The sequence below is a fragment of the Lissotriton helveticus genome, chromosome 2_1, assembly GCF_964261635.1.
Source record: "Lissotriton helveticus chromosome 2_1, aLisHel1.1, whole genome shotgun sequence".
In the NCBI taxonomy this organism is placed as follows: Eukaryota; Metazoa; Chordata; class Amphibia; order Caudata; family Salamandridae; genus Lissotriton; species Lissotriton helveticus.
This window is the reverse complement of record NC_136059.1, coordinates 2,041,181,982-2,041,209,424: the sequence shown is the minus strand read 5'-3', so window position 1 is coordinate 2,041,209,424 and position 27,443 is coordinate 2,041,181,982. Positions and strand designations below refer to the sequence as shown.

The window sequence follows — 27,443 nt, the reverse complement described above, 5'->3', positions numbered from 1 at the left end:
CCTCTCCCCCTTCCTGCAGCACTCTGCAAACCTTCCCCCTGGCGCGTTGTAAGTTGGGAAATTAATTCCCCTTGAATATTGAGGGTCCCCGGGGGCCAACTAGCCCACCAGGTACCTCCAGTGTATGCCAGGGAGCTGTGTTGCAGAGAGGTGGTCCAACCAATGAAATTCACTGAAGAAACCATAGGTTTCAGGCACGTTATAGTTAGAAGTTAGGATTTAAAAAACCTTAGATATTCACTGAAAAAACCATAGGTTTCAGGACCGTTATAGTTAGTTGGACATTTCACTCGTACAAAACCCAAACTATAACTTGTGCGTCCACAATGCAATTCTGATGACATCACATATTACATCACTCATGACATGGTCAGTGACATCACTGATGACATCTCAAATGACATCACTGATGACATCATCCACTGAATGTGTGTTTTTTGTTAACTTTAAGTTTTGTTTTATAGATATATATATATAGGCAAGGTGATTTGAAGAATGAGTGTGTGTATAAGTGTCTGAATGGGAGATTTTGTAGGTGCTTAGCTGATTGTATAATTGATAGATTAACGATATTTTACTAAATGCATGGGTTAATGAATAAACTGTGTAAATGTTGGTATGACTTTGTCAATTGTTGTATTAGTGGCTGCATGGGTTGGTGAGTAGCTACGTGACTGTATATATAGGTTTTTGTTAGGTTGTTTGAGTATCTGTATGAGTTATTGAGTGTCTGTGTAGGTGGGTGGGGAATGTGTCACTCTGTGCATAGATGTGACTGGGTGATTCAATGGGTGTATGGGTTAAAGAGTGCTTTTGTGAAGAGATGTATGGGTGGGTGAGTGTGTGTATAGGTGTGTTGGTGAATGAATAGATGTCTATGTGGTACATGTGCGAATAACTATATATGTTTTAAGGCAGTATATGTGAGTGTTGGAGTATATAAATAACTATATGTGTCACTGAGTGATTGCAAGAGTGGCTATATCGATGAGTGTCTGTTTGTATGAGTGATTGTTTTAGAAAGTAAGTATGTGTTAGTATTTGTATAAATAAGTGTGGTGGTGTGTGTGTTTAATTGAATAGGTGAGTAAATGGGTGTGTGTTTGTTTGGTTGCATGAGTAACTAGGTGTGTGTTACTCTATGGATGACTGGTGGTGTGTGAGTGTATGTATAGGTGTGTGAGTGCTTATGATATTTCTGTATTGATGAGTGAGGGCATGTATGACTGGTTGTATGGGTGAATAAGTGAATCTGTGTGTGACCTAGGCATGAGTGAATGGGTATGTAGTAACTGGTACTGGTGTGTTTATGGTTTAGAAAATGGTAGTCTGTATTTCAAGAGTGGGTGTATCAAAGGGTATATTAGGGTGTAAAGTGGTGTGTCAGATTGTCACATGGATGATGTCATCAGTGATGTCACTGACCATGTCATGAGTGATGTAATATGTGATGTCATCAGCAATGCATTGCGGGCATGCGAATTATAGTTAGTGAACTAACTATAACGGCCACAGTTCTCTGGTTTTGTACAAGTGAAATGTCCAACTGGATGCCTTTAAGTTTGCTGCAACAAATTTCATGACTGATCTTCGTATTCATGTGTTTCTCCCAACTTTGGAGCCTTTAAATTTCACATTATCTTATTGGGTGGTGGGTATCCCTCCACTTTTGGTGTCAAAGAACTATTTGTTCTTGTTTATTCGCAAGTATTTATAATTTAACTGCATGTCCTGCTCCTTTCTCTTTTTTGTCTGTCTCTCTCTTTTGACTTTACTCTCTCGTTCTCCTTTGCACTCTCTCTTTTTTATTCTCTCCCGTTCTCCTTTCTCAATTGTGTGTGTGCTTTGCTCTTTCCCTCAAAGCCCCCTCTCTTCACACTCTCAAGTCATCTTCATCTGACCCACCTTTTTCCTCTCCCATTCTGTGTCTTTGTGTCGCATTCGCCAATTCCCACCTCTCTACACTCTACCCATTCTACCTTTCTCTTCTCACCCTTCCACCACTCTCACTCCACACACCAATTATTTGCTGCACTTGCTGTTAGCTTTGCCAATGCCGGTTGCTTATAAAATGTTACCAGCATTGGCAGAGCCAATAGCATCAACCAGCAACTTTGAATGGGTGTATTAATATTTACAGGATACCTGCCACATTGTGTGATGCAAAGTGAAACAACATGGAGTGTTGCCTCAAACAGTTAACAAAGCAAAAGTCATTCAACTCAAGCACAGTTTTTTTTTCTCTCACACCTGTAACCATTTTCATTGAACAATATATCACTCCTGGGTTAAGCTGTAATGCAAACTCTTAAACATTATCGGTCTCTTAAGAAAATAAAGCAAAGATGAAATTCTAGTGTTGGAGAGTCCAGTGCATTGCACTCTACGGTCAAACTCTTTAATGCTTGTTTCTCTAGATTATGACGGTGAACCAGGGGCATATTTATGAACCCCTTTGCATTGCTCTTACACCAGGCAGTGTGGTGGAAGAGCAACTCAAATGAAAAATCTGATTTATGAAGTAACTCAAGGCCATGTTGCGTGACTCTGTGTTGCTTCACAAAGCTCAAGTAATGTAATGCAGCGCACATCGCTGCAGTGCATTACTCTGCACCAGGGAGGCGTTTCCATGGGTGATGTGTGGATGTTCCCACGCAACATTCATGGATTTTGGTAATCTCCCAGGTTACAAGAACAGGTAAACCTGGTAAAGCACCAAAAGATATGCCTCCCCCAGGTCGGGAGTAACGAGAAGAATTATTTTTATTTCTCCTCGTTTTGCCTCATTCTATGTGTGCTGCATTCTGCAGCGCACATTGAAAGAGGAAACATCTCTCAGGATTGTTTTGTGCAAGAAGGGGCCTCTTCCTGCACAAAAACAATCCCGCATGCAACGCACTGTGTGCAAAGAGGCCTGTGTTAGCTCTAGGCAGCACATTGAGCACCAGCGCAGGGGAAAGGACAGGAATGCTCTGTATTTCCCTAACTAGGGTGCATTCCTCTGCCCTTTCCCAGTGAGGCAACGCAGCAAGGTGACTTGCTGTGCTGCACCACTTTTTCATAAATAAGGCCTAAGGTTTGCTCTTTCAAAAATGCTGCAGACATCATCATGTCTCCACAGAATGCTGTTTGGGAATTCTTCACGGTAAATGCTTTCACAGGTGTGTCCGCTATTTTTTATTCAAAAGAGAAATGAAAATACTTTGAACTTGCCAAATTAAATACTTTTCTACTCAAAGGCACATTTTATCGCCACAATAGGTAGAAATGTGGCCAAACAGACATCAAGATTCTGTTCAAACTTACAACAGCTGCTACATCATGCATTAACTGAAATTAATATGAGAATTATATCGAAATTGGAGATTAACATTTTCTGTGTACAGGTCCTCCCACACAAATGTTTCTCCTGTCTCACTCTGTTGTTTCCTGACAACCCCTAAAACTGCTGAGCTGTGGTGCCTGCTTTGTCTAAGAGCTCTGAGTGGAGAGTGGGAAGTAGCAGACACCTTTACACTTGGCATCCGGTGATTAATTGCGATGATGTTTGCAGACATCCTTGTGACATTCATGATACGCTAATTGCGCGCCATTTTTCACACAGAGAGCAAACAAAATGACTCAGCGTAGCAATCGGTGCAGCACATTGTTACTAGCAGATTTATTTTCGAGCTCCTTGTCGGTTTTTAATATTTATATTGGAATTTTGCCAGAGGTGTTGTGGGTTTTCCGCAGACCAAAGAAGTGTCCACTTTATTGTGACGGAATCCTAACGGGTTGGTTGTTACAAGAACAGGTTCGTTTCCATTTTTAGATCTCTTTTGAGTCTGTGATATATATATATGCATTAGCGTCATTTTCATTTTCTTTCAAAAATAATTTTCCAAAATTGCAAACCTTTCGCACTACAAAGTACATTTAACAAAGCAAGTGATGCTGCAAACATGTCATATGCTTCCTGCAGCTTTGCGGACATCTTACGGTTCAGGTTCGGTTATTAAACGACTAAACCAAAATTCCATTTGATTTGTATTCATTTATTTTGTTAACTCCACAGTTTGTCACTGAGATATCCTCTAATCACGATTTGTTGCATCCCCTTGTTTTAACCTACGGGATTGTTTACTGGGTTCTGTGCTCACACACTCAATATTCAGTTAGGACCATTGATAGTTCTTATGTCATGGTATTTTATTGTAATTTATAACCATATGTTGTTGAATGAGTAAAAATTGATTCGTTTCCTAAAAGGATAGGCAGATAGCTAGGGCCTTATTTATGAAAAGTGACGCATCGCTGCGTTAAAACAGCGATGCGTCACTTTTCACTGCGCACTCCTTGCGACACCAATGATGCGTCATATTTAATGTATGACGCATCATGTCGCAAGGAGTTACAGATATGTCAGTATTTCTGACGTATCTGTAAGCGCAAAAGTGACGCATTGCTGGAGTGTGTCACAAAAGTGACGCAACTCCAGCAATGCGTCCTTTCACATGGGGAAAGCCCCATGTGAAAGGGCTTGCGTCAGTCTTACGCCTGCTGTGAGGCAGGCGCAAGATTTTGAAGCAACAGCGTCCTAAAGGTGACGCAGTGAAATCTCATAGATTTCACTGCATCACTATTACGAGGCTTTTTGCGGGGGAACGCCCCCTCTGCATACATTATACCTGACGCAGGTATAATGTGGCGCAGGGGTTTAAAAAGTGACGCATCTACCTAGATGCGTCACTTTTTAAATATGGCGCAACAAGGCGCATGTTTTATGCCGCCGATGCGTCACAAAAAGTGACGCATCAGCAGCGCAAAACTGACGCAAGGCCTCATAAATGAGGCCCCTAGTACATTATTGCAGAAGCAATCACTGGTTTCAGATAAGCCATTCTGCAGCCATTGCGTTTTTCTAAAATTCACAACAGACAATGCAATGACATGTAATCGAAATATTTTAAACTGAAATTGGACGTTATGAACTCTGTGGTATGTGACAAGTCAGTTACCATAATGGGTTGTCCCGTGTCTAAGTTTTTAATTATATGTAAGTATAAGTGACAGAGCATCTTATTTCCGTCAGGATGCCTTCTTCAGCTCATGGAAAAAGTAAATATTAATGTGCATCTCAGATCACAGGAGTATGATATTCACAATCATAACCTTTTACCAAATAGACTAAACAGGCAGAATACATGTTTTAACGTTGCCACCGTCAGTAGTGACACGCCAACAAGATCATTTGGGTGGTCCTCTGTTCTATAAGGTGCCACCTATTATTGCCCCTTGTTTCTGCCCAGCCTGCTAGCTAAATTACTTTCGCAGTATTCCTGAAAATACAATTGACCAAATAAACTTCTTAAAAAAACACTCTTCAGCCGGAGCATTTGTGTGATATCCGGACACAGCCCTATGGTATGGGGACAAATTGTACTTTGTCCCGTTATGTCTCCAGACTTTCTCAGGGAGGAACCATCCAATCAACAACCCTAGCTTCCTTTTGAGTTCCTACAGACGGAATAAAAGCCCAATATTTGAATAAGATGTGCCACATTGCCCTCCTTCAGTTGACTTCTCCAGGATTATGGAGACCACTTGGAGGTAGGGAATACAATAGTACATAACTTACAATTTGACTACTTTTCTCAAACACATTAAAACTTAGAAAACATGGAAATATGGTGGCAAGGTAGCAACTAGGTAACTTCTCTTCATATACTTGACATGTTTTTTCAGAACTTGTGGAAGTTGAATAGGTGTAGACAACCTATTTATTCAGTGGAAGTGAGGCAGTGAAAAGTGATTGTAGCCTGCTGGTACAGTCTTTATATATTACAGCAGCTAGAAAAAAGGAGAATTTGGAGTTAGCGGTTCCCCCCTTCACGGAAAAATAATGCCGACTTGTCATGGTGAGCCTTAAAGGCGCTAAATTAACCTGAGCTTAACTCTCTGGTAGCTATAGAACAGAGCATTTAAAGCATTGAAAAAACCCAACACATTACATTAGTAAGACACAACACAAAATAAAAATCCAACACCAATTTTTAAGAAGAGGAAACATTTTTATGATTTAAATAACACCACAGTGCCACTTTGGGACATCTGGCCGCACTTGACCGGGACAAAGTCAAAGTTTCAGGCTGACCCCAATAGAGTGTGGGTCAAAAAGAATTAGCGGTAGGGCTCGGTCAAGGATTTACTTTCTGACTTTGTCACTTTTTTGGAGCATCTTCTCTTGACGCCAAGCAAGGCTACTTGTCAGCTTGGCTTTTGGTTTGACAATGGCAGCTTGGTTTAGCACAATGCAACTCCCGGAAGTCTTGTTGACGACGAAAAGCTCCTTAGCATCAGCTGGGCAAACCCAAATCTTAGGCCGAGCCGCAGTTCAACATTGCAGGTCCTTTTGGGTTTCCAAAGTGTTCACAATTCAAGGTTCCAGAAGCTCTTAGTTGCTCTTTGGGTTGTTGGGAGTACGTCTCCCAAAGTGCACCTGGGCAAATCCTTTAAAGTCCAGCTAAAGTTGGTCAGTTGGCTTCTTCTTGCTGAAGATGATGCAGGTAGAGCTCACACACCTTCACTTTTTACAGCAAGGAAAAGTTCTTAGGGCTGTAGTTCCAAAGTGTGCAGCAGGTACAGTCATTCAGAGTGCAATCCTCTTTGTGCAGGCCAGGGTTCTAGCAGGGCAGTACTTCTTCTTGTCATTCAGGCGGGGATCTGAGCTGCTGGTCAGCTCTCCGATATTTACCAGGTGTTCTTGGGTGACAAGCAGGCGGGGATCTGAGCTGCTGGGCAGCTCTCCGATATTTACCAGGTGTTCTTGGGTGACAAGCAGGGGGGCACCCCTAACTAAAGGGGTGCAGGTGCCACCTTCAGGTATGACAACTTCCTCCAAAGTGTGGCATATTTTTGTCCCACAAAACACAATTCCTTAAAAATCCAAAACAGAGACACTCTTTCCTGGAGGTTAAGATCTGGCAAAGCCAACCCACTGGTGTGGCTAAGTTTCCCTAACACTCACCTTGCAGCTCCTCTGTTGATTCAATTACTGGGGCTCCTGTCTGTCCGAGGGTACAGGATGTGGGGATGAGCCTGTGTCCTGTCCTGTCATTTCTTCTTTGAAGACCAGTTTGGCTACTCCACCCCCATCCTGCCTTATGCTCTGAAGCTGCAGAGCTCCTCCCACCAAATGCCCTTTGTCTCTATGCAGGCTGATTCACACCTCATCAGAGCAGTTTGGGTCAGCTTGTCAAATGTTGGCCAATCACAAGAGGCTGCTGTAACGCTGTATTTTGGTCCATCAGAAAAGCAAGTCCTATAACTTATTTTCTGTACTAGGTAACCTCAACAAGTTGTTGGATTTATTCTAACTATCAACTATCATTTTAATATTTTGAAGTATATTTTTAGCGCACTCCTGTCAAAAGTTGTACTTTTTTGGAAGTATCCCCATGTTAGCCCATGGAGTCAATGTGCTACAATGGGGAAAAACAAAACAGGCAGTTTTTCCCTCACCATGGCATGTAAAACATATTTTAAAATGTCACGGCTTATAGTTACAGGGCACCCTACCCCCGGGGCACCTAAGGGACACTTTAGTGACATATATATAAAATAAGGTTGTTTAAGACTTTGAAAGTACCTGTAATTACAATGTTGAATTTGCATATAATTTAATTTTAAAAGCAGCCTGCAAAGCAGGGCTGCCTTTAAAATGACAGCAGCCACCACAGCATTGCACACTTAAGTGCATTAAACCTGCTTGGCCTCAATATACTAGGGTCTTATAGGTAGTTTCTCATTGCAATTGTAAATTACACTTAATTACCATAGACCATTTACACAGAGCACAGTTAAAAAAGGGGGGATCAGGGCAAAAAGGCAGACTTTCTCATATAATATATATGTATGTATGTAAAAGTAACTTTAGAGTACCAAAACAGTAATAAAGTCAAAACACCAAACAACATAAATCTTAAACTGAATTTGAAAAAATATAGAATAATTGAATAAACAAAATGGCACAAAAATGACAATGACTGAATACTGGGAACCAGAGATATGAATGTTTCATGTTTTAAGTATAAATAGTGCCAAAAAACAATAAGCACCAACAATAGTCCTTGGAAGCAGTAGATAGTGACCTAGGCGTGGCTTGAAGATGACCGCAATGAAGCACAGGTACCATCCTCAAAGTGCTGTAAGCCTGAAGCTGTGTCCAAAGAAGGTGTATCAAAATCAGGCATCTTTGCAGCCAGGTCTCCAATTTTCTGAATTTGTAGAGCAGCTCCTTTAGGGTCACTGCTAAGACTCCCAGGGACAACACATAGTGGCCAGAACTAACTCCAACTGAAGCCACCAGCAATGATTAGTTGGTACTGGTTACCCTGTCACATCATGAAAAAGGGCTCTGACAGCTTGTTGTGCCCATGTAGCCACACAGGAGGTCAGTCAACTGAACCATGAAGTACACTTCTTTGTCCTGGAGGAAGACAGCCCAGCCCTTCAGGGCTCCTCTCATTTTACAGGCAAATAGGTCCTGTCCTTTTCTGATTTTCCAATGATCCAGAAAGTGGTCTGAAGACAGTGACTTAGGGGAGCCACATTAGTGGTTGGCTTCAGCTAGTGGGAGGGTTACTCTTTGCTCCTCTCTAGAAAATGAGGTAAATGTTCTAGGGGCAACCCTGCCTACCTTTTCAGCTGTTTTTCTTTGCCCTACTGCAAACAATACCACACTGCACCTTACTCATAAAATTCAAGATGGAAAAACCCTTTCTCGCTTGTGCAGAGCTCATTTAACCACCAAGAGGTGTGGTAAGGAAAATGAGCTGTTCCCAACTTAGTGGGCACTCAAAACATGTTGTGGGGCAGCTTCTCTCCCACTGGCTGTGGTGCCAATTTGACTGGGAGGGGACAAAGGGCTGCCTTCTCCAGGTCTCACCTTGCATTTCACGGAGCGCAGCATTGTGATTGGCCAGGGTAACCTGGTGCTTACCAATCACAATGCTGCATTGCAGTGTTGTGATTGGTCAGTGGGGCTTGGCTGTGTTTCCTTTTCAAGGAGAGAAGGAGTGGAGACACAGGACCGGCGACAAGCTAACATATTAAAACTTTTTATATTGCGAACTCACCCCTGGCGCTACTTCACCTGCGTGACTCTCCCTATGCGACTCCCCCATGACACCCCACCCCACCTGAACCGCCACCCACAAGCCATGCTGTCCCCCACTGATGTCCATTAGAAGCCACTTTCAACATGTTTAAAGGGGAAGCACAGGCACTTTGCTCATGGTTAACAGGAGTAAATTGCATAGAGTTCTAAATCCAGGAAAACTGTTGGGGAAAAATGGGAGGAAAATCTACAAAAGATGATCATTTCCCACAGCTGCCAACAGCCAATGTTTGCTGTGGCCTATGCCTATGCCTGAAAAATGCACTGCTATAAGAAACAGGTTTCCACTCTACAATCAAGTATACCCTCCTTTTAGTCCCTTTATATGCCTTAAATCTATGGTCCTCTTTAAAAGTTCTATGGTAATAAAATATGAGTACATTGAGGTTCACCTTATTTTATCCCTGAGTCCAAATTTAGATATGTGTGAATTCTGCAATATTAACATATTTCCTATACCATTATCAACATTCATTTGAATTAGAGCAATGCAGGTAGTATACATCCTCAGTAAGTTCTCTACCACATTTTATTACTAATGTTTTGGCTCACAAGTGTAAATTCCTGGTTCTTGATGAGTGTAATTATATGGAACAATTGAAAATTGACATTCAGCTGTTCAAGTCACTTGCAAGGATGTATGTTTCGAAATAGAAATGTAAGAATCTATCATGATTGTTGCCTTCATAATGATATCTGAATACAATGCTAAATTCAGGGGTTATTTAAATGGATGTTAGCATGCTTTTTTGTCCTCATGTCAATGAGACCAGAGTATCATATATGATCAATGATTTTCTAAGAAAGACAGGGGAGAGAATGTTGCCTTACACAATACTATGAAATGTTCCTGAACTACAGAACTCACTGAGATCCACAACGTGGTTTACCATCATTGGACTGTTCAGGCAATCTGCAAAATTGAAATCAAAATACTTCATTTTCTTTTTTATTGTGGATCCTTCCATGCTTTAATAATGTAATTCTAAACACCGATTGGACCCATTCCTGGTAAGAAGGAATTATCTTTCCAATATTTGCTAGCCAACGCTCTTGCAAGCTGAGTCAGGTATCAAAAGTAATTCTGAAAGGTATTTAGTTTCCCTGATTCTAGAAGAGAATTTTTATTTCTATTCTCAGCAGCTCTGAAAGATCAGTAGAACAGATCGAACAAACATTCAGAGTTGTCAGGCGAGCCTCTTGTTCATTTATTCACAAAGGATTCCAATTTCAGATCATCGTCTCTAATGTACCTGTATTAAGTACAATTTGCGATAGTAAACCAAAATCACACATTTGTCTTTCAAGGTACGGCTTGCTTATCTTGAGTATAGATATAAATTATATGAGGTCAACCACATAGAGCTAGCTTTTTCATAAATCCATTATAACTCAATGGCTGTTTTGTCAATTTTTCTCTTAATTTGCTAGCTAGTGTCGTTCTATAGAGATTACATAGTAGTGATGATAGAGGACATCATGCTGTTGTACGGTGGTTTGCACACAATTGGGGGGCGGTATCATCATATTTTTAACAAGTCTAATCTTCTGTCAGACTTCCAAGCAGTAGTTCCAATTTAACAAGGTAAAAATTCATTGGTTCCCCATACTGCTGCATCATTTATAGTATGCATTGCCAACGTTACCTTGTCATCAACTGCCAGGTCGCAAGAGGCAATTTGAGACTGTGTACACATGGACATACACCTACGGTTGATAAACCATTTTTTCTTTGGCATGTATGAGGCCATGCATTAGGATGCACAACTAGTTAGGTAAGTTTCTTGTGACACCGTTAAGCAGCAACGATGCCTATGTCAATCACTCTTCAGTGAGCCGTTCCCTGGTTTTAACCTTAAATAAATAGTATCCTCAGACCAAAACATTTGAGTAGTGCCATCTTGCTAACTGAGTGCAAGACCAAGTTCTGGTTTAGATATCTATATATCTCAGATGGTAGCTAGATTTAGATGTTACGTTTGCGGTGGTGTCTGCTTGCCCAACACAGTGACTTGCCCACCTGTCAATGTTTTTTAATAGCATTATATGTAGAATGCCTATTTCTGAGACCCTTCCTCAATATTTTCATATAAAGGGGAAACTAATGAGGTAAAGACAGAAAGAGATTGTGCTACCTTTTGTTTATGTTCTGAGACAGCTGGTGGTTATTAGTCACTATCTGTGGTAGTTGCTGTTGTTTACCTTTGGGGTTTCAGCTCTTAATCATTTTAACTTCAATTGGATAATGGAGAAGTTCATTTTGTAAAGGGATGTCCAAAAGTGCCAATAGAAAGCAGTCGAGGCTTACTCAAGTAAGTAATAAAAAGGTTGGAACTCAAATATATTATGAATCATTAATCAGACTTTTAATACCCGATATCTAGCTGAGTTAAAGCTTTAAAAATAGCCTGAGTTAGAGACGAGGGTACTGAAATGTAGCCCTAAAATGCATTCTGTGACTCAGTATCCCCAAACATTCCAATGTGTGCTATATGTCTCTGTGCATCCAAAGCGACATGTTTACAATGAAATGGCGCAGCGCCATAAGCAATTTTGCTGTGCGAACTGCGTCATTTAAAAATTGCAGGGATTTTTAAGGCCGAGGAAAGCCAAGCTTCGTGTGGCATTGTAAATATGGGCCAGCACACAGCCCCACCAGAGCTAAACAAAAAGTGATGCTCCCGTGGCACTAGGGGCTTGTAAATATGTCCTAAAGTGTTTACACACATGCATCTTGTCTCCACACGTGCAAAGCATTCTTCAAAGTGACAATGGAAAGTTAGCTGCCTTCTTCTCCATTGCCCACAGGTACCCGACTGTTAGTGAGCATCACCTTTGATGGGTCTGTCTAACACTATAGTAACATCATTAACTCGTATCTCTGTAAAATAATGAACATCTTTGTACCATCTTATGTTCGTAATGTTATTACAAGTTTATAACACCCATGTGCAAACTAAGGCAGGTTTGTAGTGAACACCATACCTGTTATAAATCCAAATTAATGCAAATAAATCTTTTTTTAACTTTTGGTTTTGTGATCTTCAGTATCTGTTAGTGTAGTGAAAGTTAGTGGATAGCCAGAAACACATGCTCTCTGATGATTGTACCAACGTAATGTTTTATTGAAATAGGATGAGGAAAATTATGCGGAGCATTGTACACATGTGCCCCCTCCATTTTTTAAGAAGTTGCAGTTACACTTATATGGAGCTCCAATGAGTATGGTGGCACCTCATACATTCCTCCGAATCAAGACTAGATTTACTGTCATAAACAGTATAGAAAAGACAGCAATATGTGGGAAGGCATGGCTTGGCAGTTCGGGCTGGACTGTTCCCATGAGGCACAGGGTCAGACTGATTTGCATATGGCCATGTCTGAACTGGGGTGGCAGAGTGGGCTAAAGAACGGTGATGGATTAAAGCCAGATCAGTTGACTGGGGGTGAGTGCTTGTATTGTCAACACACCGTCCATCATTTCCTTTGGTTTTGCTTTGTTCGCCACAAGTTGGCAGGGTATGCTCAGACGTGAGTCCCTTGCTCACTTTGCCACTGGATTCAAGCAAGTCCGGCTGAAGACGGCTGCAATGCCAGAAACCGGTCCTGGGAAGCTCGTTTCCGGTCCAGGGAAGGCATGGCTTGGCAGTTCAGGCTGGACTGTTCCCATGAGGCACAGGGTCAGACTGATTTGCATATTGCCATGTCTGAACTGGGGTGGCAGAGTGGGCTAAAGAACGGTGATGGATTAAACCCAGATCAGGTGACTGGGGGTGAGTGCTTGTATTGTCAATGCTCCGTCCATCATTTCCTTTGTTTTGCTTTGTTCGCCATAAGTTGGCAGGGTATGCTCAGACGTGAGTCCCTTGCTCACTTTGCCACTGGATTCAAGTAAGCCCGGCTGAAGACGGCTGCAATGCCGGAAACCGGTCCTGGGAAGCTTGTTTCCGGTCCAGGGAAGGCATGGCTTGGCAGTTCGGGCTGGACTGTTCCCTTGAGGCACAGGGTCAGACTGATTTGCATATGGCCATGTCTGAACTGGGGTGGCAGAGTGGGCTAAAGAACGGTGATGGATTAAACCAAGATCAGTTGACTGTGGGTGAGTGTTTGCATTATCAACGCTCCGTCTATCCTTTCCTTTGGTTTTGCTTCAGTTAACCATAGTCACAAGGGTTTATTGAGTTGCTATTGAGTTGCTATTTCTTTGTAACACATTTCAAGCAACACCAGCTGTGAGCCCTGAAGAAGAAGCAAATGGCTCCTCAGTATGGCTATAAAATTGTAGTCGCAGAAACACAATTCACTTTGAACAGTGCAAAGGACAAGGGGCCAGATGTAGGTAGGGTTTTACCGGTCGGTAACGGCCGAATTCGGCCGTTACCGACCGGTAAAAGGAATTTGAGATGTAGGGGGCAGAATCGGTAATTTTACCGTTCTGTAATTTACCGATCTGTAATTTTACAGAATCTGTAAATATACCGGTCGGTAAATTTACAGAACGGTAAAATTACAGATTCTGTAAAATCGATATGTAGGTGGGACTCTGATGAGTCCCACAAGGCCTAAGAAATCGGTATTTTACCATCAAATTCAATTTGATGGTGAAATACCGATTCAGGTGAGCATGCAAATGTGTGCATGCACACCTGTGCCATATGACAGGCAGACCTGCCCTTAGGGCAGGTATGCCTGCCATATGGCCCCCGAACCTTTTTTGGGGGTGCTAGAGGGTGTCAAAGTGACACCCCCTGCACCCTTGCCAAAAATCTGTATTTACCGATCGGTAAATACCGACCTGTAATGCCCCATTCATTCCTATGGGCTTCAAAGCCCATAGGAATGAATGGAGCATTACAGGTCGGTATTTACCGAATCGGTAAATACCGACTTTTAAAGAATCGGTAAATCCACATCTGGATTTACCTACATCTCGGTACATCTATTTTACCGACTCTTAAATACCGAATCGGTAAAATTCGGTATTTAAGTGTCGGTAAAATAGATTTACCTACATCTGGCCCAAGGTCTTTTTCTGTTGCCACACCTAGAAAAAATGGAGGAAGAAACCCTACTAGGTAGTTGAAATACCATTGAGATCAGTAGAACTCTATTTGCATTACCTGAGTTGTGTGGGGCACCATGAAGTTACCATATTTACAGTGCCAAAGCACATGCTTTAGTTGTCTCCATCAATAGCACAGAATTCCCATGTGGGACTGACTGCTTAAAAGGGCAATATCTTTGAGGGAAATCATGCTCTGATGCAGCAAAACACTATATTGGTTCCAAACATCAACATGGAATATCAGACATAGTCTGTTGTAAGGAATTGACCTTACTAGGAAACGGTAGTACAACTAAATGCAGTTCAGGTAAACTCAGGTTACTAAACAATCACAAGCAGTGCCCCAATCTTGAAAGCGAAAACACAGTACCACTACAGTAAAGTTAGGAAAATGATGGAAGCTCAGCAACATTCACCGACATGTATTGATCGTGACATTCAACTGATCATACAACTGTAATAAGTAGATCAAAATTCTCTCATCAAAACGCAGATCTTTTAGCATTATTTGTTAATCCCTATAGCCTGTTGAAACCTATAAAATAAATGTTAACATTGCACAAGAAGTTAATGGATGCTCCAGCGTTTTGTGTATTGCTAATGTTTGATTCCCATTTCATACTGCAAATATATTTGGAAATAGTATTATAGTCACGGATTCTTGGTACTTTGCATGGACATTCACAACTTTAGTGCAAGTGTGTAAAATGAAATGTACCTAGACTCACACTACTCCACCACATAACTCATTGTATACATCTACCCAAATGTCAAGGAGGTATAGGTGGCCAACTTTCCATCGCAGACCAAATACCTGGATTACAAGTTTCTAGAGTACCAGCGAGTTTGGTAATACACCACTCTCAACTTTACTAGGGATTGGCTGTCTGTAGTAAATTGGAATGATGAATCACGCAGGTAGAAGCTTGGAAATATCAAGTTTATTCGCAGCACAGAATAAACAAGCAGATCACCATCTGGCCAAGCACCAACTGCCAGCATAACAATTCTAAGTAGAATCATGACATCAGGAACACACTAAAGTTCCAAATAAGAAACAGGGAAAACAGACTAAACAGATAAAGCTATTTACAACATATCTCCCTCCCTTAAAACCATAAAACAAAATAAAAAAACAAAAGAACAACTAATGAATGTAATCACTTAAGTAGACAGGTGGACGGCGAGATCGGACACTTCTCAAGACATTATTACGTGTAGAGACTGTCTCACCTAAATATAAAGGTGTAGAAGTAGAGACAGCATCACCTGAGTGAGAAGGTGCAGGAGTAGAAACAGCATCACCTGAGTAGGAAGATGTGGAAGTATCACCACTACCCACCTCCCCCCTTACATTGGATTGAGAACAAGAATCTGAATCACACTGGGCAGATAACATATACCCATTGTTGGAGGAGTCAGAGAAAGGCAGAGTACCCTTCACAGACACATCAGAATGACTCCTATACAAAGCCACCCTTCTAAAATTCCAGCTCTCCCCATTATCAAGAAGAACAAAATGAGGAAAAACTCGCTTTACACAAAAAGGACCTCTAAATTTCGAAAGACCCTTAGAGAACCTTCCGGGCTTTACTTTGACCAAATCCCCCACAGAAATAGGTAAAGAAACCTTATCTGAAGAAGACTTTACAGGAGAAACTTTATCCTGATTTCTTAACCAAGAAGGTGTTAACTTAGTTACAGGAGAACGGCCACGCATCAACTCAAAAGGAGATTTACATTCATGCTTGTGAGGAGTTGAACGATAGGCCCAAACAAGTTCTTGAACTTTATCGTTAGAAAAACAACCAAACTCAACAGACATCTGAATAATGCCCTTAACCAACCTATTAACCCTCTCACACATACCATTGCTCTGTGGGTTATATAGACTGGTCTGATGATGGTGAATACCACACTCTTTTAAAAACAAAACCATTTTTCAAGACGTTAATTGTGTACCATTATCTGTTCTTAAGACAGAAGGAAAACCCTCATCCAGAAAAACACTTCTCAGAAAAGTGATTGTAGAATCAGTAGTGATTTCCCTGACAAAACGAACAGTAAGCCACTTAGAAAAATAATCAATAACTACAATCGCAAAACGCTGATTGAAAGGCAACTCATTTATAGGCCCAATAAAATCCAGACAAATGGTGTGCCAAGGAAGATTCTCAAAAGAAATGCTACCCTCCTTCTGAGATCCAACCACTTTCAAACGTTTCTCACCCTCCTTACAAAAACTGCAACGCACCACACACTCCACAGCGTCAGCATCAGCATCAATAGATGGCCACCAGAAATTTTCCTTCACTCTTCGTTGAGTGAGAGTCTGGCCTAAATGTCCCTCATGAGCTAAATCAAGTATTTTCTTTCTCAGTGAATAAGGAGGAATAAACCTGTCACCCCTCATTAACACGTTGTTATCAGAAAGAGACAATTCGTCTAAAACCCTAATAAAAGGTCTCACAGAGGGCTCCACAGTACTCTCTCTCCTAGATCCCTTAATGATAAGATCAACAACTTGTTTCAAAAGAACGTCACTCTCCATTCCTTTGGACCACTCATCAAATGAAAACGACTCAGCACAAAGAAACAAAACATCCTGAGTAAAAGCAATCGCACAATCATCTTGAGACTCCACTAATGAATTCCCACAAACCATGGACTGAATGGGAAGACGGGACAGACAGTCAGCCTGAATATTTTTCCATCCCTGAACAAACTGCACATCAAACTGAAAATCTTGTTGACGCAACGCCAATCTGGCCAATCTGGGTGAGCCCTTCCCAGTACCTCCAGGAGCCAAAATATTTACTAAGGGTTTGTGATCAGAGCGCAACACAAACTTAGTACCCCATAAGTAGGTCCTGAAATAATAGGTACCCCACACAGCAGCAAGAGCTTCACGTTCAATTACAGAATAATTACATTCCGACACAGTTAAAGGTCTAGAAGCAAACGCAATGGTTTTTTCTTCGTTCCCATGCCGCTGAAAAAGAACAGCACCCAAACCGACGCCACTAGCGTCTACAATTAGAATTGAAGAGCGTTTGATATCAAATGGTGTGAGAACATTAGCAGAATAAAGTTCAGTTTTAATAAAATTAAAACAAGTTTGCTGTTCATTGTTCCATGCAAATTTCACTCCTTTTTTCAGTAAGCTCCTCAAAGGAGCAGTTTTACTAGAAAAATACCTCACAAATTTGGAGCAGAATTCAATTGAGCCCATAAAGGACCGCAATTGATCCTTATCTGCTGGAGAAAGAGCTAGTTCGATTGCTTCCAATAAGTTCCTTTTAGGTTTAACACCATCAGCTGAGAGAGAAAACCCCAAATACTCAATCTCAGTGACTAAAAACGCACACTTCTCCTTTCGCAAAGTAAGGCCAGCCTCGTCAATTCTGCGCAACATACTTTGAAGGACATTATTATGTTCTTCCATGGAGTCGCCAAAAATTAATATATCATCCTGAAAATAGATGACTTTTTCTATCCCTTTAAACACTTCCGAAACCATTCTCTGAAAGACACTCGTGGCTGAAATCAGCCCGAAGGGTAATCTAGTAAACTGATAGGTCCCTTCACCAGTAATAAAAGCAGTCAAATGTTTAGACCCCTCCTCAAGTCGAATCTGGTGGTAAGCATGTTTGAGATCAAGTTTGCTAAAGAATTTAGCCCCTTTCAAGGTAGAGACCAGCTCCCCAATATTTGGTAATGGAAAAACATCTGCAACAACACACTTATTTAGCGACCTAAGGTCCACACAAAATCTGATTTTGTTGTCAGGCTTCTGAGAAATAACCACAGGAGAAATCCACGGGGATGCCTCCACAGGCTCAATAATCCCGCCCTGAAGCATTTCTTCCAGAACTGCCTTAACCTCATTCCTCACTGCAAATGGCACCCTCCTTGCCTTATGCTGAACAGGGATACTGCCTTCCTTCAACATGATCTTGTGAGAATAACCTTGTAATTCCCCTAATTCCCCTAGTTGTTCTCTAAAGACACGGTTAAAATTTAACAGAATGTCATTCACAGTAAAATCATCCACAACCATCACGGGTTCCTCTACTCTGGGATTTACCACAATGTGGAGATCATACTGATGAATGCGACCTAAAATAGCTGGTCCATTAACAGAAATATAAATTTTACCATGTGTAGATCTGTTTTTAAAAAGAATCTCACTCTCGAAATACCCAAGGAGGTTTATTTTTTCTCCCTGATAACCACAGGGAAAAATATCACAATCCAACAGAGTTTTTTGATCCCACAGAAGCTTTACTAAAGATAAGGGAATAATGGTCCATTTGGAACCAGTGTCAACCATAAGACAGATAGTCTTGTTATCAATGATAAAATCAGCCTTGGGAATTCTTTCCCTTTTGTCCTGACAAGCACAAACAGAATCCTGCAGTACAAGTAATTTGTTGACATCGCGATTCAACTCACAATACTCATTCACAACAGTCACTCTAGCATTGTTTCTATTTCTACACATTTTAGCAAAGTGACCCTGTTTGCCACGTTTTAAGCGCTCCTTATTATTAGCGAAACAAAATTTCGCATCCGAAGTATGAGTATTGCTACCACACCTCGAACACACTTTAAGTTGTGGTTTGGTGTACCGTTGACTCATATTTTTTTTTTGTAAAGCATAACCCTTTTTCCTAACAAGAGCAACAGCACAACTTTCAGTATCACTGTTATCGCTAGAGACATCAACCTTATTAGAAATTTCAGCAACTTTAAGATCAAGACCACTATTATGTAATTCTTACATACATTTTTCACTTTCCTCCACTATTTTCGCAAGTTCAATAGCAACTTTTAAAGTGGGGTTCTTTGCAGCCCATAAACGTTCCTGTATTTTTCGATTGTTACACTGAACAATCAGTTGGTCCCAAATGTGTTCATCAGTCATCTGACCAAAGCTACATTTCAGTGAGAGTTCTCGCAAACGTGTGAAAAAGTCATCAATGGATTCATCTTCGCGCTGTTTGTTTTTGTAAAACTTGAATCTTTGCAGAACAAGATTTTCCTCTTTAGCAAATCTAGTCTCTAGTCTAGCGATGGCCTCTTTAAATTCATCAAGAGGAGATTGCGAACCAGAAGGTAAAACTTGAGGTAAGTATTTAAAAATTCGCTGACCTTCCTTACCCAAAGTTGTCATCAAAAGTGCCTTTTTCCTTTTTGGAGAAAAATCCTCCCCATCTAATGCCTCAATATAATTGTAGAACATTACAATCCAATCTTCCCAGGCAGTAGAGGGAATTCCAGGTTCGCTAAGAAACTGAGGTGGGAGTGCCACATTGATTTGATGTGACATAATTACCTTTGCAAAAATTATAAAGTCTAAAAGATCATATAATAACAGAATATGTTAATGTCAAAGATAAAATAAATAGTCTTACTTATATTTCCTGAGAAAATATTGACCTGCAGAAGGAATTCTCCACACGAACAGCCGTTAAGATACAGTATGCCAAAGTATCCTATATTTTGTTAGGGTATCCAGGAAAGCGCCAATGCATGTAGGCTGCAATACTATAATATAGTGCCGACTTGTTGAAGGACTCGTTGCATCTCCGGAGAAACTGAAGGTTAAAGATGGCCGCAAACGTCTGACGAGCAGCGTCGGAAAGGTGAAATGTTAATCTCGTAATGTCGTATTTGACGTTACTGTAGACGCGCTAGGAAACAGGTTGCACGAGAGGCTTCGTAGATTGCTATGGCAACGGTTCAAGAAGCAGGCCCCGCAGACAAGCGGTAACTGAACGGTAACCAAGCAACGCGGGTAATGTATTCAAAACCAAACTCGTTCAGTGCCAATGTTTCAAAAGCGCTCACCTTAGCAGAAATAGATGCGCGATGTCAGTCCTTCAAGTAAACAAAGTAGAAATGTCTTTATGCTGCACACGGAGTTCTTTTTATAGTGATAGCTCTATTTATTCTGTAAACACCAAATATCTTTTGCCGCTGCGCCGCTGATCATCTGAATAATGGCCAGATACGAGTTGAAGTCCTCGTCGCCAAAATGTAGTAAATTGGAATGATGAATCACGCAGGTAGAAACTTGGAAATATCAAGTTTATTCGCAGCACAGAATAAACAAGCAGATCACCATCTGGCCAAGCACCAACTGCCAGCATAACAATTCTAAGTAGAATCATGACATCAGGAACACACTAAAGTTCCAAATAAGAAACAGGGAAAACAGACTAAACAGATAAAGCTATTTACAACACTGTCCCTCTGACTCAATTGGCCATGGAAAAAGCCAGACACACATTACAAACAGATAACTATCAGGAATTTGAGTCACTTAACACTTAATGAGAAATAAGTACAGCAGAAGAATAATGGGATAATTTAGATCCTAGAGACACCAAATCTGAGGTTTCTGCTATATTTGCCGTGCCAGATGGTGTGGTAGCTCCACTGAAGGCCCTGAATGTTGCTGAGCAAGTGCTCTATTTGCTACACTTACTTGGCAATGTTATGTTTTTAAAGAAACAGACTCACAAAGTGGTGGTTTGTTTCTTGAAAAAAAACATTTAGTCAGGACGCACAGGACGTTATCTCCCTGTGTGGTAAAGCCTTTGTGAATTTACCCTACCCTGGACTGCTCTATCTTGCATGGGGATCGCATGTAGTGAAAAGAGGGACAGTCACCCCACCATTAATAGAGAGGAGTAACCTTCACTTTAACCTGATGATCCTGTGGGGGACTGCCCATCAGATCACAACTTTAACCCAATGGAGCTTGTGGAGACTTAACCAAAAGAAACCCTCGCTTCCACTGACTTATAAATAGAGATGAACAGTGATGCTCTCACTGCCAAGCTCTCAATGACCAATGTTCCAAAGAAGCCTCAGTTAGCATGGCCAGCAGCCACTATCCATATTTTGTATAACGCAAATGAGACGTTAGTGTGAAAATGTATTGCTTAATCTGCATGTTTACTGTCTTTACAACTGAGTTTAGCAGAAAAAAACTGTGGGTGGTATTCAGACTGCATCTCTATCACTAATGCGAAATGCCTGCCAGAAACATTGGGATAAAAACAAGATGGTCTGTTAGGCAAAGCTCTGTTGGAGCTAAAATAACAAAAAAGGTTTGTTTCAGCCAATATCTCCCACTTGAGAACTCAGCACTTCACAGTTTATCATCTTCACATGTATGAGACCAATCTCTTCTACTTTACTCTGAAAGCGTTCTTTTATTGTCACTCTTTGAACTTATTTTAAAATTTCTATTTATTTCCTTTTTTAAATGCATGATATAAAAAATATTTTAGTGGATCTTTATCTGGTTTCCCAGCATTTTAAATGTCGTTGTTTTATATCAGATTGCACAATTCATTTTACGTGCAGCTAGCTGAATAGAGTATTGGTTTAAAGAAGCACCTGCTCCTGTTACAGTTACTTATACAATGATTTGGTTAAAATATGGCTTGAAGGTAACCAATGTAACTTGTGGTGCTTTCATTCACTAAAGATGAAGATACGTCATCATAAGTCGAGGTCAACATGTTTTTTTCAGTACTTCCCCATATGTAGAACTCTACAGTGGTAAATTGTCTTTTACTCATTTCAGCTCCCACTCCTTTATTTACTTTGATTAAAGTCAATTGATTAAAATAACAAAGGACAAACCATGTATCTTGTTTGCCTCAATGAATTTGGTTCTGTGAAGTAGAGCCACTGCAATTATAAAGGCTATCTTCTTGCAATTAGGTTGTAATTTTGTGGTTTCAGTAGTTCATTTTCCTATTCCTTATGCACAGTTTGATGTTGAGATGTTTTGCTGATCAAATATTTTAGGGACCTTCTTTCGTGACTCCTTTTAATTACTATGCATGTGTCTCTGACACTTCAGATGCTGAAAGCATCCAACATCCAGGTTAAACTAGTGGGGCACGTGAGGAATTACCATGGAAGTTAATAATTCTAAGTTATATTTCAAATACCTTGCTTCTGATGTCCATATAATTATGAGGAATGTAGAAAAACCTAACGACACCTACCTTTCTTCTATGTTTTAAAACAATATTGCATTTACTCTTAAAAGTCAAATGTGTGCCTAATGTTGCATTGTACACTATTTCTATCCTTTTAGCAGCTGATGGAATACTGAATTCCAGACACTGTAAATGTACGAAATCACTTCTCCATTTTCGGGGTAACATAGTTGCATAAGAATATTACTTGTAAGCTCAAACTAATCGTCGGCTTTCTTGTTTTTAGGATATGCTGGTCAAGACGGACATTTTGGAACTTGCGAAAACAAGTACTGTGGACTGGGTCAACACTGTGTCATTAACAAGGAAACTGGGCAAGCGGAGTGTGTGTGCCTGGATCACTGCAAACCTCATTACAAACCTGTTTGCGGCTCTGATGGAGAATTCTATGAAAACCATTGTGAGGTCCATCGGGCTGCGTGCATGAAAAAGCAGAAGGTTACAATAGTCCACAACGAGGACTGCTTCTTCAAAGGTAAGCCTTTCTAAAAACCGCGTGCATGCACCAGCTCTTTGCCTTTCTTACTTTGCAAAGGCTGCAAATAAAATCAACCGTCTGGAATGGCTCTTACATTGTCCCTTTTCACTGCAATGTAGACAAATGCAAGGTGGATGTAATGCAGTGAATGTCTTATCGAAAAATGCAGAAGGCTTATTTCAAGCATTCCTTTTTGTTATATTTACAGTGAGTAACTCATGCAAATTTCGGAATTACATTGCTAATCTTTTTATGTCATCTGCACTAGTTTTTTTTAGATTGAAAAGTGTTCATTGTCGAATTCTGCTTTCCGTTTCCACATTAAATTTTAGTTTGCTCATCAATAGAAGTGAAGTGCTATATAAACTCTGGGCCTCATTTAAATGAGCCCTGCGGTGCTGGGGCCTCATTTATGAAAAGTGACGCATCGCTGCGTGAAAACAGCAATGCGTCACTTTTCACTGCGCTCTCCCTGCGACATGATTGATGCGTCATATTTATAACTAGCAGCCCGCCCCAGCGTTGCCTGGGGCAGAAAGGGGCTGGGGGCAGTACACCCGCTCCCGCCCCGACCCCCTCCCGCACCGACTCCCTCTTGCACCGACTCACTCGCGCCCCCCTCCCGCCCGACTCACTCGCGCCCCCCTCCCGCCCCGACTCACTCGTGCCCCCCTCTCGCCCGACTCACTCGCGTTACTGCTGCCTCCTTCTTGCCTCCCCCTGCATCACACAGTCTCACTTTCCCTTTCCTTACCTGTGTCGCCGCTACTCACTGCACAGCCGCTCGTCACTGCACCGCCCTCCTCCTTTGTCCTCATCACGCACGTCGCGTCGCGGCCATCGCTAGGTCCCGGCCGGCGCTACTTTCAGGGGACTACTTTGTTTACAAACTTAATTCTTTAAATGTACTTTTTTTTTAAAATTGATATAGCCTATGTCCATCTACACACCCTGACATTTTCATAGATGTATCGGGTGTGTAGATTGGCGCTGTGGTTCCTGAGTTTACCTGGCCAAAAGGTGCAAGTTCTCTCTGTATAATAGTAGTATAGATATGACGCATCATGTCGCAAGGAGTTACAGATACGTCAGTATTTCTGACGTATCTGTAGGCGCAAAAGTGACGCAACTCCAGCAATGCTTCCTTTCACATGGGGAAAGCCCCATGTGAAAGGGCTTGCGTCAGTCTTACGCCTGCTGTGAGGCAGGCGCAAGATTTTGACGCAACAGCGTCCTAAAAGTGACACAGTGAAATCTCATAGATTTCACTACGTCACTATTACGAGGCTTTTTGCGGGTGAACGCCCGCTCTGCATACATTATACCTGACGCAGGTATAATGTAGCGCAGGGGTTTACAAAGTGACGCATCTGCTTAGATGCGTCACTTTGTAAATAGTGCACATCAGGAGGCATGTTTTACGCCGCCGATGCGTCACAAAAAGTGACGATCGGAAGCGCAAAACTCACGCAAGGCCTCATAAATGAGGCCCCTGGAGAGTCCCTTTTTCGATGCTCCAGCAGCACAGACCTCTCAATCATATCTATGAGGTGACGCAAAACCACCCTGTGTGGCTTTGCATGGCCTCATAGATAAGGAGTAATACAAAGCAGCACAAGTCACTGTATTCCTTACTCTGTGTCAAGGAGGCATTCCTGGGCCCCAGCAACACCCATTGATTTTGAGGCTGCCCCAGATTTACAAAATCTTGTTAACCTGGTGCAGGGTCAGAAGCCTACGCCTCCACAAGGGAGGTGAAACGAGGAGAAATAACTTTATTGATCCATATTTTTTTCCTCTTTCCTCTCTCTATCTATGCGGCAGTAGAAGGAGAAAAAAGCCTCCATTGCTTGTTTTGAAGGTGTTCCTTCCTGCACCTAAATAATCATTCTTACAATGCAGAAACCCTTGCACCATGATAGAAGGGTGTCTGCATTGGCACACGACAGCAAAAATGGCACCAGTGCAGTGGAAGAGGACACAAATGCACAGTATCTCATAGCAAGGGTGCATTCCTGACCATTTATTTTGACACATGGCAGCACAGCAAAGTGACTTGCTGCACTGCCCTGCGTAAAAAAACTCATAACTTAGGCCCACTGTTTCCAGCTCTGTAATGTGCATTTATGCAAGTTCTTTACATATCCTGATACAATACAACACGTTGCGTGGCAATTGGTTTTAGAACCAGCCGACGGCTGAGGATGTGTTCTACATTTATTGATTTTAAGCACAAAACATTATGTGCAGGTCTTTTCAGTTGGCAAAAGGGTTTCTATGCATTAGTGTAGCATACTTTCTACGTGGAATATTATTAAAAAGTGTCATATCAGATGGATTTCAATCAAAGGTTATGGATGTTTGCCTTGTGATATCAGAAATGAGAAGTTTGCAGTGATAATATTATTTGTAAGACCTCACTATTTCATTATTCATAGCCTTATATCAAGCTGATACTACGTCACAACATTGCAGGGGTGGGCGGAAGTCGCGGAGTTTCACTCCATGGAATTCTGCGTAGTTGCATGTAATCTCTGCGAGATTCCCAGGAGTCCAGTGAGCGATAAGAATAGGCAAAATTTGCTAATTTTTAACGCATGGAAGTTATTCGCCACTGCAAAACCAGCACGAACAGCACCACATGTGCATCAGAGGGCGAGTCTTTTTCTACTGCCACTTGAGTACATTTTCTCCTTAATCAGTTGCTTTCTCATCACAAATGGTTGTGACTGCCCGTGATCATCGGGCATAGAGAAAATCTTGCTGGGTGCTGTCATAACACCTGAAAATCATCCTAGGGGATGCCAATTCTCACTCATGCTCACCAATTTCCCAATGGCGAGCTGCACAGGAGAAAAAACTCTGCCTAACGGCGGTTGCCTGGGTTTTGCTGGAATTCTGCGTTAGCTAAGCTCCTCAAACTCCACTATGGCAGAATTCATCACCCACCCCTAATTTATAGGTAGCTACCGAAGACCACTAGCAAAGACTTTCCAGATTTCCTTAAAATGCAAGAAGTCCATGTTTCCCTTGATCTTTGGGTCATAGAGTAGCAAATGCCAAACACTTTGGTCAAGGTCATAAATCCTTGCAGTCTCTGCATTATTCTACCCTGAACAGTATTCCTATACTCTTTTGTATGGTGCTAATATGACTTCCAAGTTTATAAAAAATAGATCCACACTTTAATCCATACTTTTTATTTTCGTCATCAATAAATGTTGAATCAGTTAACTACAACCCCCTCAGAATTTTTAAATTACCTTAAGATTGTTTCTCCATGATAACAATCAAACACAGTCAGTATTCATGGAAAGAAGAAGCAGTAGCCTGTGTCATATTTGTTTATGAGATTGATTTTTTGATAATAACTTTCCCATAGGAACTTTATGCGAAATAAGGTGGTCTCACAATGACAAACATCAAACAAAACTCATATTCGAGAAAAAGAATCAGTAAGCATCTTCCATATTTCCATGACATCTAATTTATTTCTTTAAATGCTTCTGAATTGCAATTCAGACCCAAAGGGCTTCGGAACACTGTATGACTGCAGGAAAAAAGTAGTATACAGGTTTGTGTTGGTCAAACGATGCTTAGTGGTGCACGAAGGTAGTTTTTTAGGACCAGAAGTGTTTGCATGGAGAAATCAGGAACAATATCTGAATGAGGTGGTCGATCATTGTAGAGAATTATGTGACTTACGTTTTTTTAATCATTTCTCATACATTTTCTCATAATTTATAAGTACAGTCTTTGTGGTTTATAAAATCAACATGCTTTTTCTTGGAAAATTACATCTTCACTTTGGAGGGAAATTGTATACTTTAAAACAGTTCCGCCAACCTGAGAAGTGAGACATATTCTTTCAAAAGTGTACTAGTTATTGATGTCCTTGGTCTGGGCCAATTCACACTTCTTCATTTCTCCTCCTTTGTTAAAGAATTCATCATACACACTCTTCACTATATATTGAACATACCTGCTTAAGATACTGTAGTGGACATCTATGAGAGTGGTTCCTATGAGCGTTACATAGCTATGCCACTGGGTTTGGTTTCTGTTTTTAGAGGGGAATTTGCCTAATTGCCTCACTCACCCTTTCAGCTTGTTTGAGGTTGATAAATGAGTATGTTAAGTTACATAGATATCATAGTCTACGCTATGTTTTTTGATATGTGATATAAATGTACAAGGTATTGGAAGAAATAATTTACATAATTTCCATTGTTTTTCGATGGGAATATTCCCTGCTTGGTAAACAGGTGCATACCGCTTTAATGAAAGCTTGATAGCCTTTAAAGAGGTATCCTGACCTTTTTATTTGGCCCTAGTGTGATGTAAATCTTCTGTGTGTGCAGAGACCTTGGCCTGTTCATTGTAAATTGATGTCCAGAACCTGTTCTGTGACTTGGAGTGCATTACCACTCATACCTCATAGGGACCATTGGATTTGTGTCCCTGCCCGAGGTGCATCCTAGGAAGTATTGGTGGCAGTGTTCCATGTTTTGTGAATCTTAAATGTGACTAGGCCTTTTATTCTGTGTCAAATACAGCACAGTCAGCTGCCAATCTAATATAATGTTCCATTGTTATGTGAAGCTAAAGAACATTGTTCTGATATCCTGTCTGTAAGTTTAGTAAATGGTTGTGCAGTGAATATGGAACACATATATGCCATTAGGACCCTGTGTTGTGTGAGCCTAAGTTTGT

The 27,443-nt window shown here is 41.1% G+C and overlaps 1 protein-coding gene across 1 annotated transcript in view; it reads left to right on the top strand.

The window, feature by feature from the left end:
• The window catches only part of FSTL5 (follistatin like 5), a 2,936,723-nt gene that overhangs the window by 1,019,787 nt on the left and 1,889,493 nt on the right, over positions 1 to 27,443 (top strand). Inside the window, exon 4 of the mRNA XM_078677005.1 lies at positions 22,479 to 22,727. Within this exon, the coding sequence (XP_078533131.1) occupies positions 22,479 to 22,727 (249 nt within the window). The remainder of the gene's footprint in view (positions 1 to 22,478; positions 22,728 to 27,443) is intronic.